Here is an 18,236-nt window from a genome sequence, read left to right as displayed (position 1 = left end):
AAAAATTATTTTAATAATTGAATTATGTATATACATATAAATGTAATAAATAATATTTCTGGAAAAGAATAATGTCACATAAAAGTAAGTACAAATGTATATAAAAACATCATTAATGGATGGATGGGAAAAGCATATAAAGAAAAAATAGTAAAACAAAGATACATATTTTGGGCAAAGAGGAAAAGAGAAAAGGCAGATTAAAAGGAAGGGACAAGGACAGTGAGAAGCAACAAAAGAGAAAGCGACCTCAGAGGTAGAGTCACCCTGTGATGTAGGAGTCCGTGAAAGGTGGCTGGTCAGAAGTGAGGGGCGGGGTGCAAATGAAAATTCTTTACAAATCATAACTTAGGAACAGAGCTCCAAGGACTTGAGAAATGTTCCCGTGTCATGTGTTTTTCAAAAAGTGTGTCTAGAAGCCAAGAAGCAAGGACTGAAAGTAGCCAAGCATTGACATGATGGGTAAGGACACCCAAGGTCAGGGTAGAGGTGGTTCAGCAGACACCACAGACCCTGGGGGAGCTGTGGTAAGTGATCGGTGTTCAAGGAGAACTCCTACCAGCTCACAACAGGGGGCGGGCCAGTTATGGAAGGTGAAGGTCACAGGGCCTGTGCTGCAGCATTTCAGGAGTCTGAAATCAGAGCTCCAGTTCCTGATGCACTTGACTCTAAACATACTTTGACAAGGAGTACATCCAGTCTATGTCAGAATCCCATTCCCCTCTTCATTTGCTTGAACCGACCCATTGGGGAACTGCAGGGAGAAAAGAATTCTGTTTAACAGAATGGGTCCTGTTGATTATACATGGATGATGTCGTTAGAATACACTGGTAAAAATGGCAGTACCGTAGAGCAAAGAAATAAAAGTGCTCTTCTGCTGGTAGATAATAGTGCCACTTTGTCAAAACCTTGGAAAGGCCTCAAAAGACAAATAAACGGTCCTTTGCCCTGACAGGAATAAAAGACCTCAGACAACTATTCATGAACTCACCATATAGTTTTGAAGGATGCTCTCTGGCATGTTACTGATTTATACAGTGATTTCTCATTAGCTTTTGCAACTAAGATCTCATTTAATCTTCATAAGAAATTAAAAACCTGAACAGCATAACTGTTGTTATCCCTGTTTCATAAATGAGGAAACTGATGCACATAAGTAGTGAAGAGAGTTTTCAAAGTTTTACAGTTTTTTACAGTTTCAAAATTTTTAGTTTCTGACCACCACCTGTTACTTTCTAGATACCACGGATATTGGAAGCAATTCTACTTTGGGAAAACAGAGTGAGAAAACAAGTAAGAGTGCATAAGAATTTACTCGATTTTCATGTTACAAACCAACTATTTTTTAATGCTAAAGTTTATTATTATTTTCTATACCTTTAATAAGACAAAAAATTAGTGCCTTTTAAAGTAACTATTTTTTCAAAATGCTCATATCTTCACATTGCTTTTTATGCTGATTTTAAAATGTTTCTTATAAACACTGTTATATATCTTTCCAGAATTTTTCTATGCATGTGTTAACACATTTTGCAATGTAGTTTTATTTATCTAAATAGGATAATTCTATGCATACTTTCCCTCTTAAAATTATTATATCATACCTAGAAAATTAAAATATTTAACATTTTAAATTGAACTACAAATTCTTTTTAAGGGATGCTTTAACATGTACTATTTTCATTTTTAGTGTGGTTGAGTATTTTCCATTTGTTATTGGTCAGTGGTTTTTCTTCTTCATAGAATGCTCAGTCATGTTGTGGTATTTGTATTTTTCTTACCAAGCTGAATGAATATAGAAATCTTTATATGATATACATGTACATTAAATCTTGATTCTATATGTTCCTAACATTTTGTCCCATTTGTTGTTTTTCTTTTAGGTTTGTTAATAGAATATTTTGTCCTAGAGAAGTTATACATTTTTAGGAATCAAATTTGTTAGCTTTTTTCTCTCTAGTTCTTTGGTTTCCTATCATATTTACAACAGCTTCTAGCTGAAGATTTTAAAAATATTGCTCTATATTTGATTCTAGAATATTTGAAGTATCTTATCATTTTTAATATTTACATCCAAAACCCTGTGAGTTTTGCCTATTTGTGTGTATGTGAGGTGAGAATTTTAAAAATATTCCTTACACTATTACATTATGATTTCAATCACCACTTTGATCACACAGTGTCTTCGCTTGTCTATATATTAGTTTTTCTTTTACAAGAAAATTGCAAAAGATAAAGGAGAGCTCAGAAATAGCACCAGACTGATGATTCACTGGGGGTGAATTTTAAAATTAACTCAAGAAGATTCCTCCACTCCCTTCCCAAGTTCATTGGAAGTTCTAATTAGAAATATGTTGAAGTTGCAGATTAATTTGGAGAGAACAAAGACTTATACCCATTTATTCACATCTTATTTAATGTTCTTCTACTAAGAATTTTCATACACCTTTAAAAAATTTATATGCCGAAGCCATTTGTTTCTCTCTATGAATATCTTTTTTTCCCATTACAAAATAGCTGGAATAAATTTAAGTGAGACAAGACTCTCAAAATCTTTATTTAAATAGGAAATCTATGGTCATTTTATTATCCATTTGCATATGAGGAAATCAGAATGCCAAGGATCTTCTTCTGATTCAATATAAAATCTTACAAGCATCTGTATAGTTTAAGGATCCAAATGTCACTTAAAATATTATGGCCAGGCCCCCAAATGATCAAGACAATCAATCAGAATTAAGTTTCTGAAGAAATTGTCTCCATAAAAAGTGGCAATAATTTCAAATAAGGGGGTTATCACAAGACCCCTTCAAATAACTCTTTCAAGGACAAGTTTATATTACAGAGAACAGAACAAATTGGTAATGGTTACAAATAGACACATCTCCATATTTTACAAGACTTATCTTCTTATGAAATTTCTCAATTTAATACTGTCAAATCAATTCTTTATGTTAGTTTTGTGGTACAGACTGCTCTCTCTCCTTCTACAGCTATGGTTTGAGGGGACTTTCCCTCCTTTTTCTGTAATTCTGTTAGTTATGAAGACTTACATTTTAAAAATCTGGTCTCTGGAATTTGATTAGTTAGTCTTGTAAGAAACGCAGGCCCATAGAGTTGGATTGTGTTGGCAGAAATAGAGAAAAAAGGACCTGGAAAGTATTTTAAAAATAGTAAAATAAGATGTATATAAATTTTTCTACTTCAGCCTCCCATCTTGTTGCTAAATCTGAATCAGCTTGTGATCTTTATCATTTCTTTTCAAATTTCCTTTCTCGCCTTCACCTAAATACATAATGTGAATGATTTGTTCAGCATTTACGTGAGGATGTTTACAATATTTTTTTAAAACTATATCTTATATTTAATAAGCATTACTACTTATAGGCTAAATATTATTACCAGTATCATTAAAATACTTTATACAGTTTTTCTTTGATCTCCAAATACTGAGGACTCTTCTTTATACGCGTTCTATTTACCAGACCTCATCCTATGGGCCTCATCCCACTTCAATTTTCACGGCTCGATTTACCCATTTCACACTCTCAAACTTCTACAACTTCTCTTTCCTGGAAAATCAGACCACATCTATACTAATGACTGCTAAAACCCAGTCTTCCTTCATGGTACCCATTTTGGGTGAAGATATACAAACAGACTTCAAAACTGAGCATCATTACTGGTGTAGCATGGGAATTTGGCATAATGGAAGGAAAAACCAGATTTGGGATATCCCACAAAACAGAGGTATAGAAGGCTTTAGCAGAGAGGCCAAGATTTTGAAAGACTTTGGCCAAGCTTGTGCTCATGCTAAAGACTGGATAGAATTCTGTTGGTTGCATATGAAGTTCCCATAGCTCGTCCTATAATGTGGCAGGATAATTCACAGTGACCCCTGCTTCCAGAGAAGAAAGAAGTGAACCCAGAGCTTCCCTTTCTTAAAAACTCTGAGTTTCACCCAGAGGCAAAGAGTCAAGGGTCTCATTTGCAACATAGCCCAGGGTCCGGTCACAACAATGGTTCCCAGTGACACATATACTTGTTGACACAGCCCCACAATCTAGCAACCTTACATGCTAAATGCAACGTGGGAACCTCCGTATTTTTCCACCATGATGAAACAGAAAAGTACTAATTCCACAAGGTTAGACCAGTGTCATACCCCAAACACTTGGAATGATTTCCTCCTCCGTCTGTCCTTGCCCCAGGTTAAAGTTCCTAGCATCAAAGGAATTCCTTCCTCCTGCTGTGTGGCAGGTAAGAAGAGAGTCTGCATTAGAAATAGTTAAGCTTCTGCATACTGATGCATCCAAGAATGTGTTGGATAGTAATTTAAATGAATATCAGTTTGTGAAACGTTTAATCCAAATATATGATGGTATACTTAAAGCCAAAAAAAGACATTAAAATAAAGGGAGGGATAAAGAAGTGTCAGCAAAGTACAATTAGAAGGTTGGTAATTTTTCGTAGTTAGTTCTTTGTCATGGATAGTGATGTAGTAATCGATGTTGTTGGCTAATGAGGATTCTCTGTAGATCTCATTGTGAGGGTGAGGCTGCCTCTACACCACAGGCTCCCAAGAGGGCTATACAGATTGACCATAGATGAGCTGCTCTGCTGACCTCATGGGTGAGGCAGGCGTAGGCAGCAGGTGTGGAGAGCAGTGTGCATGGGGAGGCAAACATCTTCCCAGGAGCCTGGGCATTAGACCTGAAGGGATCTGTCCCTAACAGGCTGGTTTCTCCAGTCAAGAGGATGGAGCTGGTGCAGCTTATCGGAGGGTGGCCTGATCCTGGTCTTTCTGACTGGGAGGTCATTGGTTGCCTCTTGCTTCATAGCACCTGGCAAGCCTTGGCATCACTGTGCTCAGGTGAGTAAGCTGGGAGAACCTGATGCACTCTCTTGTCTTCTGGAGAATCACAGTCTCCTACTTGCTGATAGCTCCTTCCTGGTCATTTGTTGGTGATGTTGATGATAGTTTCGATAGTAGTGGTTCTATTGGTGGTGATGGTCCCTTCATGGCTTCCTGATATCTACATGTTGGCATGTACCAGAGATTTCATCCCTAGGGACTACATCCAGTCTGGTAGCTATAAATTCCATCAATATGTTAATGACTGCCAATTATACTTCACCTCCTTTGATGCCTCTATTGAACTTCCAAGTCATAAGTTCAACTTCTTACTCCAAACTTCCACTTGGAGTCTCAAATTTGACACATGAAACAGATTCCTTTATTTCACTTCCAAACCTGTCATCCACCACCGCTCACCCTTATCTCAGTAAATGGCACTAATTCTACTCAGTTGCTTGAGCCGAAAGTATAGAAAATGTGTTTGATTCCTCCCTTTTTCCTAACCCCCACCCCACATTCATTCATCAAGTTTCAAAACTATATATATATATATATTTTAAAAAGAACCAAATAGAAATTCTGAGATTGAAAAGTATAATAAATGAAATAAAAAACAAGGAAAAAAGTGGGTGAACTCTGAAAATAATTGTGTGCATGTGTATACATATACAGCCGGTTCTCATTTTTCATGGTATATAGGTTTCATGAATCACCCCAAACACAAAAATAGCTAATCGTGTACCTTTGCTCCCAGGAGAAATACAGGGTTTGGTACCTGTGAGCCTCTGGTCACATTTTTGTAAACCAATAAATATATATCTTTGTTTTCTGAGTGTTTCTGTTTAAAGACACCTAATTTAATATATACGTTGATTCATCAATGTTGAACTCACAGCCGACAGCACTATAACTCATGCCTGATCGGAGCTTATCTAACACACAGATTTTCTCCATAAGTCACATCACTGTCTTAGGAACACTAGACAGCACTTCAGCACTAGGTTTGGGGGCCATTTTAAGCAGCAAAATCACCAACAGAAAACACAAAAGTGAGAAAAACATGGAACTAAATAGTCGGCAAAAGGAAACTTGTTTACAGAATAAGCTGAAACAAGGAGACAGAGCATTGCCTTGTTCAACCTCATCTGGGAACAGGTGCGGCCAGCAACTCAGATTTTTCACTGCTCTGTGCATCACCATGAATGACCATGAAAGTGCCCTGAGTACTGATTTGGGGGGTGCAAATAAACTTTAGGGAGTGGGTGACTTCACAAATATGGAATCTGTGAATAATGAAAATTGGCTGTATGTATACATATTTTCATTCTTTCTAGAATTATTTTAAATTAAATAATACATCTGTTCTCATAGGCAACATTTTATTATTGTTGTTTGCCAGATAGCCTGCAATTTGGATTTATATTTACTTTTTGACCCAAGAGTTACTTAAGAGAGGGTGGGAGAAAATGTACATTCTCTACTTCTATTTTCTGGGTATGGAGTTGAATATGTATCAATAATATCAACCCTGTTAAAACATATTATTTGAGTCTTTCATAGCCTCCTCATTTTGTCCACTTGATCACCTGTGGACTGAGGGACATAACAATAAAATTATCTTCTAGTAGAGTGTTTTTACCTCTCATGGCATTTCCTGTATTTTCTACTTGCTTAAAACTTTTTGGCCTGAATCACACTTTCTTTGAAATTCAGATCATGACTTCCTGGTTTCTTTTTATTGATGTATGCTGAATATACCTTTGTCTATACATTTATTTTCAACATTTAAAAATATGTTTTTACTTGAGTGTTTTGTATATGGTTAAAAATTGGGGTTTACTTTGTAATTTAATCTCAAAATATTTTATTTAAATAAGTGAATTAAGTCCATCTATTTTTATTTTTAGGACCAAAGTGTTTGAAAGTCATATTAATTTATATTGTTGATTCATCTTGTTCTAGTGTCTTAGATATTAAAAATGCCAACACTCTGCATTCTGTCTTCAATGCATTTATGTGCATGTATGTACTTGTGATACTTAGGAAGGTTTGCATTTTTGTGGTAGTGGTTACAGCTGGGCATATGACTGCTTAGCTGAGACTAACCCAGCTTTCCCTGCCCTGCCAAGCGACTATGGCATCTGAGTAGAAAAAATGTGAGCCTCTTTTGGGTCTTTCCCTTAAAAGAAATGAATGGTTGAGCCCCTGCTCATTTCCCATATTTCCATTGGTTAGGAGTATATACTTCTGATACTTACAAAGGTTTGTACTTTTGTTATAGTGATTACTCTTAGAATTACCTTTATGTGATACCTTTGGTCCTCTCTTTAGACAGAACCCATTAATTTCCCACCCAGGAGATTTATAAAATTAGTGTATATCCTATTTCTCTTTCCCCTCTCACCCAATTTAGGCCATGATGTTCCCTTTATTTTTACCTCTTAGCTATTAAATGTGCTTTGTATTTATCCTTTATTTATCCAAATAATACCCTTTGACTCCTAGCTGTAGAACAAACTATGACCTTGCCCTACCACCCATATTTGTCCCTTCCTCCCAATTTTTTTTTATATTATATCATTTCTATATTGTAAGGGCATATACATTTATGCCCTGGCCTGTCACCTCATCTCCATTTTTATTTTAATCCTTTTGCCAAAATTTTTCCAGTCCTGTCTTGGTTTGCTGAAGTGGATCCTCTAGTAGTCTTCTCAAAGGAACAAGTACTCATAGGAACAGTATTTCCAGAATTTCCCTATTCAAAAGTATTTGTTTTTATTATTTATACCTGAAAATAATTTGCTCACTCTTTACTTCTAGAAGTATTTTGTACTGCTTGTACTTTTTTTCTGTGGCATTAAATGTTGCTATGGAAAATTCTATAGCCAACGAGATCCCTCTCCCTTGAAAATGACTTGTTTTGCCCAGGCTGCCCATTCAATTCTTTAAAGTATGGTAAGTTTGCTGGAATATATTTCAGGGTTGACTGGAGCCAATTTTCTCTGCTACAGAGTGAAAATACATGTACTTATGATATGTATATTCATTTTTTTAAGTAATTTCAGAAAACTTTTTCTTGAACTTATCTTCAATTATTTCTTCTGTTATTTTGGTTTTCTTCTTCAAGAATTCAAATGATTTGTTTACTGCCTTTTCTTGACAGGGATATCACCCATTTATTTCTTTTAAAGGAAAGGCCCAGAGTCTTCTGCTCACATCCTATTGGAGAACCCTTAGTCACATGGCCAGAGCTAGCTGGGAGGTGAAGCTAAGAAATATAATCTCTAGACAGGCAGCCAAGGGTCTGGTTGTAACTCTATCCCTATGGAAGAAAAGAAAGGATGATTATGGGTGACAAATAGCAATCTGCTTACTTGTTCTCCATGTTTTCATCCAAAGTCACTGATTTCCTCAAATTAAGAGGGAAATTCAGACTCTCCATTGGTTCAAACCCACCCTTGTTGTCGCTTGAGGCCCTTTGGCAATAAAAGGAGCTGGAACTTGGATGCAACACAGAGCTTTGTGGCCAGAGACAAGCCATCCCTGAGTGAGAAATAAGAGAAAGCCTTAGAAAAGTTTGTTGTAACTGACGAACGCAGCTTTCAACCAAATGAGGAGAAACAGACAAGAGAGAACTTAATCAATTAAGCAGAAGCCAGACTCCTGGTATCACATCAGATCTAAACACAGTTATTTAAACCAAACTAATAGCACATACCACACCGTGTTGGTGCAGTAGAGATACGTGACCCTCCATTCTCTGAATTAAGTTCTGTAATTTTCATTTCTATCTCATTCTTTGTTTTCTTCCTCTTCTTCACCTCTCTTCTTTTTCCCACCCCTCTCCCATTCTACTAATGTTTTTCTTGTATACTTTATTTCTTTTGTTCATTCTTTTACATCACATCATAAAAAATACTGCTGTTGGGTTTATACAGCACTGTAGAGGTGGCAAGATTTTCCTTCTGGAGTTGAAACATATTCAGATATATTTTGTTTCCATTTCTGCTGATTATTTCTAACACCATATATATATTTAAATATATTATTATTATATGTTATATATATTTTAGAATATAAATAAGTGTAAATAAATATATACTTATATTTTTAGCATCTCTATCATTTTTTTCTCCATACTTATCTTTATCACCTTGTTTATTTCCCAGGTTATATTTACCCAAGTCTAAGACTTTTGTTCTCTGAGAGTTTGTGAAATCTCACTGCCATACTTGATTTATTATAACAGTTGGCATGGGTAGTCTAAGCACAGTTGGTTCTTTCTCCTACTTACTTCTTTGTTAAACCTGTTCTCTCAAATAGTTCTTACTGTGCCCCAGGATGAAGTCTTAGATAAGCCCCAGAGTTGTGCTAATCCTTTTCAGCAGCAGTGATATTCTCATTCAGTATTTAAAAGACTGAGCTGATATAATATTAAAACTGTCAACTTTGTAGTGAGCAAGTTGGATAAGGCCAGCCTCTTCTTTCATCCACACTTCCTCTCTAACACCATTCAGTATGTGCTGCTTTTAGCTAATTCAAATTGAGGAGGAAGGAAAGAAGGAAGTGGTAAGGAGCAGGAATGGCCCTCTTACAATAGATCCTTCATGTCTCCCAGAAATGGCAGATTCATGAGCCATATTTGTGGGTTCTTCAGATATTCACTGTCTTTATAGAGACTTTCTCAACTGAAGGTCCCCTGATGCAGGAAATCTAACTGATGGCTTACCACTTCCTTCTTAGTCTCCCAGCTTCTAGGAGGTCCACACCTCTCCTGGGGTCACCTCTTTCATCCAAATGATCCTCCTGGATACAGTATCTCTCAGGAACTAACTGAGCCCCTCCCTTCCCCAGGGAGGCTCGTGAGAACCATGCCTCTTCATGGTCCTATGACCACTGGATGTGGGGTTGGCTCCCAATGCAGTCACCCTCTCTAGACTTTCCAGGTTTGAGTCTTTAAACATCTCTGCCTCCTTCAAGCTCTTAGAGACACAGATTAATCACCTTGAGACTGAAGCCTTCTCACTTGCCTTGAGGGGAGGGGAACACTTAACTTCTATAGCAAGCCTCTGGTGTCAATAAATAGTATTTGGATAGGAAATCCAAGAACAGCCACTCTACTTCCTGTGGGGTATTTGAGTAAGAAAATTCACAAAGAACAATAATTAGCAGGTCTTAAACCCCAAATCTACCAATAAGGAGAACTCTGGTAAGCTGAACTAGACTACTTTTGTATCTTTAATTTATTTGGCCTCAACAGGTTTGATGAAAGGTGAATCAAACAGTGCCAGAGAAAGATAGAGAGGGAAAGAAAATATTTTTTTTTTTGTCTAAGATGTCTATGGTTGATATCTATGAACAGGCCCAAATTGTAGTCCAGGCATTGAAAGAAAAGAAAGAAAGAAAGAGAGAGAGAGAGAGAGAGAGAGAGAGAGAGAGAGAGAGAAAGGAAGGAAGGAAGGAAGGATGGAAGGAAGAAAGAAAGAAAGAAAGAAAGAGAGAGAGAGAAAGAAAGAAAGAAGAAAGAAAGAAAGAGGGCTTCCCTGGTGGTGCAGTGGTTGAGAGTCCGCCTGCCGATGCAAGGGACACGGGTTCATGCCCCAGTCCGGGAAGATCCCACATGCCGCGGAGTGGCTAGGCCCGTGAGCCATGGCTGCTGAGCCTGCCCGTCCAGAGCCTGTGCTCCACAGTGGGAGAGGCCACAACAGTGAGAGGCCCACGTACTGCAAAATAAAAAAGAAACAAAGAAAGAAAGGAAAGAAAGAAGAAAGGAAGAAAGGGAGAAAAGGGGGAGGAGGGAAGGAAAGAAAGAAAAACAAAGAAGAGGAGAAGAGAGGAAAGGAAAGGAAAGGGGAAAGGAAATGTGTGCACTTTATGGCCCTGCTTTGGAGATCAACACGTTTGAACATGGCACTCAGGAGATTCACCTGCACAAACCCCACCATCTTTCCACCCACACCTCCTAAATCTGAGAGCATATTCCCCTGACATAGCGTTTCAATCAACACTTTTTTGATATCTATAACCCTAAGGTTTTCTAGGACTTGAAGTTCTATTTCTACAAATTCCCCTTGGGCAACATTTTCTTGGTTAGTTCTTTAAATCCTATTTTTTTGTCCAAACCCATGTGAACAAGGTCTTTGGTCACTTTCATGATATTTTCAGCCTAAAAGCCTTCATTTAGGGCTAAGATGATGGCCTATGTTTTATCTGTGTAGCTCAACATCACATCTCCCTAGACAATCCAAAGTCTTGTGTTACTGCCATTGATTCTGCCTCTCAACCAAAGGAAACCTGCATTGCTTCACTTAATTTTTAATTTCAGGATGCTTCAGTTTCTTCATTGGTAGTGGGGATAGTAAAAATCCCTAAAATAAAGTAGTAGAAGTAAGGGTCTTGTGTTCATGTCTAGCATATAATAAGCACTTAACAACTGTTAGCTCTCATTATTATTATTCTCACAGTGTTCCTTGAGATATAAGGAATAAAACTCTGTCTTAAATTCTTTTTTATTAATGTGGATATAAATGAATTTTTCTTAATGTGAGGGCAAATAAAATGAAATCTAGGATGAACCCAGGTTAACCATCAAAGGCTTAGTAGGTGCAAGACTATGGGTTAATATTTTTTCTTTATGCAGTAAACTTTTGAAAATTTAAAGTAAAATGGAATTTTTGAAAAGCACTATTATATACCATGCAACTTTTCAGCAGTATCTGTTTTATATTTTTCTCAGAAAGAGGGGTAGACATAGAATCGAAATTCTGAGTAACAGAGCCCCAAAGAAAAGAGGCAAACCAAGAAGAAATAAATACACAAATAAAATTTACTAACTGAACATCTAAATTCTCATGCTTTATTCTATGCTTTTGTTAATAGACCTGTTTCTCTAATTACTTTCTGTAGCTACTAACTGTTGAGAAATATATCAGATTTAGTCAGCTTCTAAAACATGACAGGGAGAGAAATATGATATCTCAAACAAGCAACATGACGATGAATCCACAGCCAAAACCCAGGACCCAAGGGCCACTGAAGTGCTGCCTCTGCTGAACTGGTAACTTTTGAGGCTGGAAATAGTAGTAGCCATAAAACACTGTGTAACTCACAAGTGATAAAGATGTCCTGCCTCATGTCCCACCACCCTGAGGTAGTCCTGTAAACTTGGGTCTGTCACTTTGCCTCTTCTGCCTCAGTTTACTCCTCTGTAAGTGAAATGATAATAAAGAGACTGACTGCCCATCAAGGCTCATCCCAGCTTCATATACAGCTTCACATTCTGTAGATCTACCACTGGACTTGGTAAGGACCATGGACAGCTCTCTCATCGGCATCAAGAACAGGGAGCCCAAGGAGTGTCTTTAATGGATTCCCCAAATCTTTAATGGATTCCTAACATCACTGGCTGGAAGGGCAGGAACAGCAGCTAATCATTCTCAAGTTCATCTTAAGACTCCTTTCTGTGGAGTCAGACTCTGAGTTCCCCGCCCCCCCCCCACACCCTCTCATGTAGAGGTAGACCCTCCTTCCGCCCTGAGCAATTTTCAGAAGACAGTAGAACTCCCCTGAGCTTCCCTTCCAGCCAGGAGAAAGCTGCTGTGAAGGAGAAGTGAGGCAAACAAATAAGACAGACCCCATCTCCTGCTAGGCTGCCCCATTGTGATCCTGTTCACGGCTCAGCTAGTCCTTGAATCATACCTACAAATTTGTCAAATTATAGACAAATTACAATCTAAAACTTTTTGTCTGGAAAAACAAATTTGGCTAGAAATTTCCCACTAGAAGAGCAGAAGCAATATATTTTACCACCTGTCAGTAGTGAGTGGTGGCCAACTTGCTTGGGAATGAAGACATTGGATGGTCCTTCTGGAAGGTTAGCACCCTTGCAGCAGCTACCTCGTTGCCCTATGTGGTTCTTTTGGGAAGAGTATCTCTCAAAAATACCCAGTTCAACTCCCATCCACAGGGCCACCCCACCAGGCCAAGGGAATCATGCTTCTTCATTGATTCCCTTGCTGACTCCTGGCTCAGCCCTTCTCCCACCACAGAACACACTAGCCATGATGTTCACCTTTATATTGGCAAGGATGAGTCTGATAATCTCTCCTTCCCTGATGTCCCAAGGACTGAGGTCCATCTCCTGTGTGGATCCTTTAACATATTTTGTCTTGGCTTGAGGGGAGGTGTCTGACAATTCTCTTGAAAGAAATGTAGCCTCTTTCACAAGACCTGGAGGTGGGGAAGGCCTGTTCCGGCAGAACCAGCCTCACTATCGCTTACCATGGTCTGTGCAACAGGGCTAGACTAACACTTGCTTTAGGATCTAGGCATACTGGGCTCCTATATTCTATTGTTCTTACACACTGCAGACTCTCTGATACTCTGAGGCAACCAAAAGATCACCTAAACATCCTGATATACTATTTTGCCCATAAAGATTAGTTCCAACTATTAAGAAAATTATTTTTAAATGACTTTTAATTTTTCTGACCACATTATTATTTGTAAGAGTTAATGTAGGGTTTTAGTATAGCATTAGTAGTTGTTTATTAAGATGGTAGACCCAAGAATAATTAAATCCTACTTTGTCCAGGCATTTTACTTTCTGGATCTAAGATAATAAAGTGCTGGAGCTCGCTAACACACAAATAACCCCTGTAAAGTTTAGCAGCACTTTGTTCATATGATCTGGTCTCCAGACCAAATTTCTGAGAACTGAGCTGGTGTACAACGAGTTTCTGTTTGTTTGCCATGAAGTTGTTTGTCCTCAACAGGCTTTGATGAAATAGTAGTCTAACTCACCAACTAGTCCCAGAAATATTTAAGCAGAGAGAAACTGAGAGCAAGAGAATGCACATTTGCCAATTAGGGCTACTGTTGGACAGACTCAAGTTATAATTAGCGCTGGGATTTCAATTTCATCACTGCATAGGAAAGGAGAGCAAGGAGAAAGCCAAGAGAACACAAGTGTCTTCTTGTGGGACAGTGGGGCTTGATTCTTGCAGGAAAAGAGAGAGAGAGAATCAGAACTGGCCTTTTCCCACTTCAGCATCAGTGCTGAGGAGGACCGGAGAGGACTGTTTCACCAAGACCCACACCTGTGTGGATAACCTTTTATACCTGGCAACTACTAACTACCATATTTGGTACTGTAATGTTCTTTGAAACCAGTCCATCTAGAGCAATTTTTAAAGAAAGCTTCATCTACTTTCAGGTCTACATTGTTCCCCATTCACTTGTTCCTCTTAGGTCTTCAAGATCATAGCCATGCTTATGATTCTCTTATACAGGTTTAGTAATCTCTCCTCAGTGTACCTCCCTAATACTTTGAATAACTTCCTAAGGATAACATTTTGTAAGGTAGAACATGTTGATCTTGGGGTGTGATTTCTCTTGGGATCAAAATAATTAATAAATGTCTCATGGGGCCATTTTTATTTTGGTGAGATTTTTTTTTTAAACTTGAGTAATTGTTATGGCAAAGTCCCAGAATATGAGATAACATCATCAACCTGAAGGCTTTTTGTGTTTGGTTGAAGGAAATATTCCTTTCCAGCCGCATCTGGTCATAATCTGCTTAAAGGAAAGATTAGTCATGATTGACTTTCTGGAGGGGATTTTCTCCTGGGACCTGCATTACCCAAATTAACACCCCAGGATTCCAGCCATGGGAACAGAATGATGGGCACAGACCTTTAGCAAGAAAGCATCCCTGACTTCCAACATTCAGACACATTTGAATGATGGCAGACCTGAACATGAACATGGACATGATTAACCTTTTTGGACAAAATCAACAATTAAATCAGAAACTACATTTTTCTGAAACATCTCTTAAGTCAACCTTTTGTGCCATCTCTAACCCTACAACTTTTGGAACTTGGTCATCAATTTTATAAGCTCCCCTTCATTGAGCCATTGGGCTAGTTTTTAAGTCCTTGCTCATTTTTGAGACCATTTTTGATACAAAAATCTTTCAAGTTTAGGTTTACAGCAGCTATCTGACCTATAGAGTTGAGCATGAAGCCCCCCTTGAGACCTAACATTACTGCCTTTTGTCTCTGCCTCTTTATCAAAGTAAATCTTCGATGCTTTTAGTTAATTTGCATTTATATCTGTGCATATCAATTTCCTCATCTGTAAGATAAGGATAGTATTAGTCCCTATTTGACTAAGTCCCTAATTTGACTAAATTTGCTCTAAGGATAAAGTAAATTAATAGAGGCAAGGTCTAAGGATAGTTCCTGGCACACAACAAGGACTCAAAAGATGTACAACTTCATTACTCTTCTCACCTTGCTGCTCTGTTGCTTGGGAAACACATAAAACACGGTTTCAGTTTTATTTGGAACGACCTGGAGTAAAAGAAATATAGGATATATCTCAGTTAAACATCATCTTTGTAACTAACCAAGTCTAGACCAGAGTTCCGCAAACTATGGCCTACAGGGCAAATTCAACCCATGAATTGTTTTTTTTTTTTGCGGTACGCGGGCCTCTCACTGTTGTGGCCTCTCCCGTTGCGGAGCACAGGCTCCGGACGCGCAGGCTCAGCGGCCATGGCTCACGGGCCCAGCCACTCCGCGGCACGTGGGATCTTCCCGGACCGGGGCACGAACCCGTGTCCCCTGCATCAGCAGGCGGACTCTCAGCCACTGCGCCACCAGGGAAGCCCCATGAATTGTTTTGTAAATAATTTTTTATCAGAACGTAGCCACAGTCACATCTTTCCATTTATGAATTGTCTATGGATGCTTTTACAATAAAACAGTAGAGTTGAGTAGTCACAAAGGAGATTGTGGTCCACAATACCTTAAATATTTACTATCTGGCCCTTTACAGAGAAAGTTCCTAACTCCTGATCTAAGCATTTGATATTTTTCTTGAAGTACTAGGTAAACTCCTAAAAAGTGACATTTGAATGGTATTTTTGCAAAACACTACTATTTGCAATGCAATGTTATAAAAAGAGACATTTATGTTACTTTTCTACTTCCTCGGGGAGAAAAACAATCAACACTGGGCCTTTGAAAAGAGGCAGAAAAAGAGGTAAAAATAAGTGATTAATGCAATTTTAATAATTAAACATCTAAATTTTTATTTTATAATCCATATTTTTAGTGATCAATACATTTTCTTAATTGGCTTACAGAGCCGATAGCAAACGTTAGGATAAGTCCTTGGTCTTGGTCAATTTCGACCACATGACAGGATGGTGATAACACGCACTCCATTGATTAGTCAGAAGATCTGCGAGAGACCCCCAGGCCTCCTTGGGCCTCAGCAGGGCTCCTCTCACTGCACTGATAACTTTTGAGGAGGGAAACACAAAGAAAAATATATAAAAGGTATGACTCGCATGATATTTCTCTCGCCCTTGTCTTGCCCATGTAGAGAGCCATAGGCTCCCCACCAAGGGGGACTCTGGGTGGTAACACAAGACCTATGTCCTAATTCCTAAAATTCCTTTGACTGTGTAACTTTGGCTTGTCCACTGTTCTTTCTTGCTTCAATTTCCTCCTCTGTAAATTGGTGGCTGGCAGGTGAATTAGACTGAATGGTCCCCTACACCCACCCCAGCTCTAATAGAACTGACGCTGGAAGGGCTCTTGACAGCCTACCCTCCCCATCCAGAGAGAAGCCCCCAGACCTGTCTAAAGGATCCTCCTCAATGTTGGTCAGAAGGGCAAGAGAAGGTGCTCCTGCTACTGACATTCTTTCTAAGACTTTCAACACCTGCTTCAGAGGAATCAGATGCCAGCACCCTCACCCAAGGATGTACAGAAACCCTCTCCCTGAGCAATGTGCAGTTTCTTCTAGAGCAAACTACCTTCTAGCCACAGAGAAAGCTCACATGAGAGAGAAGTGAAACAGAGAGCAAGGTGGGAAGACAGACACTGCCCCTGCTGGGGGTCCCATTGCAATCTTCCTTTTTTCCCCAGGTGAGCCCTCAAATGGGGAGAAAAAATTAAAAGTTGAGGGTTTTTTCTCCATCTGCATAACTTCAAAGCAATAATATGACTATAAATCTTCCTTCAAATCAGCAGGAGGAAAATTATCATGCAATAGGTAGTTGGGGCCAGCAAGCTTGGGAATCAGATCCTTCCACAAGAGGTTTGTATGTAGGATTTTAGAGGATGGTGGTGGAGGGTGACGTTATCTTTATGTACCTAACCTGCCTAGAAATGTACCTAATTCATGGGGGAAATCCTTCCATTACATTTTAAGTTATAAAGAAGGATCTCAAGATGGGTGAGGAGAGACGGTACACAGTTTTAGAGCAAGGTGGAATGAAGAAACCAATGCTTCCTTGCAGGTCCAAGAATTCCCAAAGAAACAAATATGGATTTTCAGCTTCCTGAACTTCCTGTGACTTGTGGTGAGGCGAAGGGGATTTTATACAAGGAGAAAATGGAAAAAGGTGGGCTTCGTGGTCTTCTAAACTTTTCAACTGGAAAACTCCCATGTGAATACTGTATTATACAGGGGGTAGACACCTGTATTGGGGGTCTCTAGGTTTGGTGCCTCACCAGGAGGACTGAAAGGACTCAGCATATAGTTGAACTCATGGCTGTGATTTATTAAATTGAAAGGATACAAAGCAAAATCAGCAAAGGGAAAAGGCCCATGGTACAGGTGTCAGTTTCCAAGAGTCTTCTCCCAGTCGGGTCACCAGGACACACTTAATTCACCAGCAGTGAATTGTAACAACACATGTGAAATGTTGTCTGCCAGGGAAGCTGCCCTGAGCCTGAGAGTCCAGGGTTTTTATCAGGGGTTAGTTACATAAGTACCCCCTGCCTAGCACATGCCAGAATTCCAAACTCCCAGACGGAAGGCACGTGTTCACATAAACCATACTGTTTGTATAAACAGTTAAGGCACAGTGAGCTACTCTTCAGTTCTGGGAGTGGTGAGACCCCTCCCCAAATCCAAGTTCCCAGATACCAGCCAGGCGCCAACCTTGCAAGCAGACTTTCTGAAGAAAGCAGCCTCCGTTCTGTTCTGTTAGCTCTTTTCCACACAGCATCCCAGATAGGCTGGAGGAAAGATGGCATTCCCACTCTTTTAAAATTAATAAACATTAGCCTACCAGGCCATCTCCACTTTCCCCCAAGGAAAAGGTCCACAGGTGCCCATCCAGCACCCAGTACAGGGGCAAGTGCTTCAATAACAGAATGGAAGATGTACACATTTGAGAAATGCAACAGCAACCTTCACAGCCACATTCCCTATAACATCTGTATGGCCTTGTGCTAACTGGGAGAAGCACAAGATTTAGACCCAGAAGACTGGGATTCGAGTTTCAGCTGTACCAAGAGTGTCTATTTTGTATGGGCCAAGTTACTAAGTCTCTCTCATCCTGAACTGTCCTCT

The 18,236-nt window shown here is 39.1% G+C and overlaps 1 protein-coding gene and 1 long non-coding RNA gene across 3 annotated transcripts in view; one reads left to right on the top strand and one right to left on the bottom strand.

Moving 5' to 3' along the window:
- The window catches only part of LOC132428315 (uncharacterized), a 37,038-nt gene that overhangs the window by 4,295 nt on the left and 14,507 nt on the right, over window positions 1-18,236 (bottom strand). The window contains exons 2-3 of the long non-coding RNA XR_009520101.1: window positions 15,155-15,214; window positions 8,234-8,402 (exon numbers count right to left, since the gene is read on the bottom strand). This is a non-coding gene — a long non-coding RNA (uncharacterized lncRNA). The remainder of the gene's footprint in view (window positions 1-8,233; window positions 8,403-15,154; window positions 15,215-18,236) is intronic.
- The window catches only part of LOC132428314 (nuclear autoantigen Sp-100-like), an 84,091-nt gene that overhangs the window by 54,675 nt on the left and 11,180 nt on the right, over window positions 1-18,236 (top strand). For both annotated transcript variants that reach the window (XM_060015957.2, XM_060015956.2), the window contains exons 10-11: window positions 1,241-1,294; window positions 17,176-17,280. In XM_060015957.2, the coding sequence (XP_059871940.1) occupies window positions 1,241-1,294; window positions 17,176-17,280 (159 nt within the window). The remainder of the gene's footprint in view (window positions 1-1,240; window positions 1,295-17,175; window positions 17,281-18,236) is intronic.

The sequence above is a fragment of the Delphinus delphis genome, chromosome 7, assembly GCF_949987515.2.
Source record: "Delphinus delphis chromosome 7, mDelDel1.2, whole genome shotgun sequence".
NCBI classification, from domain to species: domain Eukaryota; kingdom Metazoa; phylum Chordata; class Mammalia; order Artiodactyla; family Delphinidae; genus Delphinus; species Delphinus delphis.
This window is presented reverse-complemented; position numbering and strand designations above follow the sequence as displayed.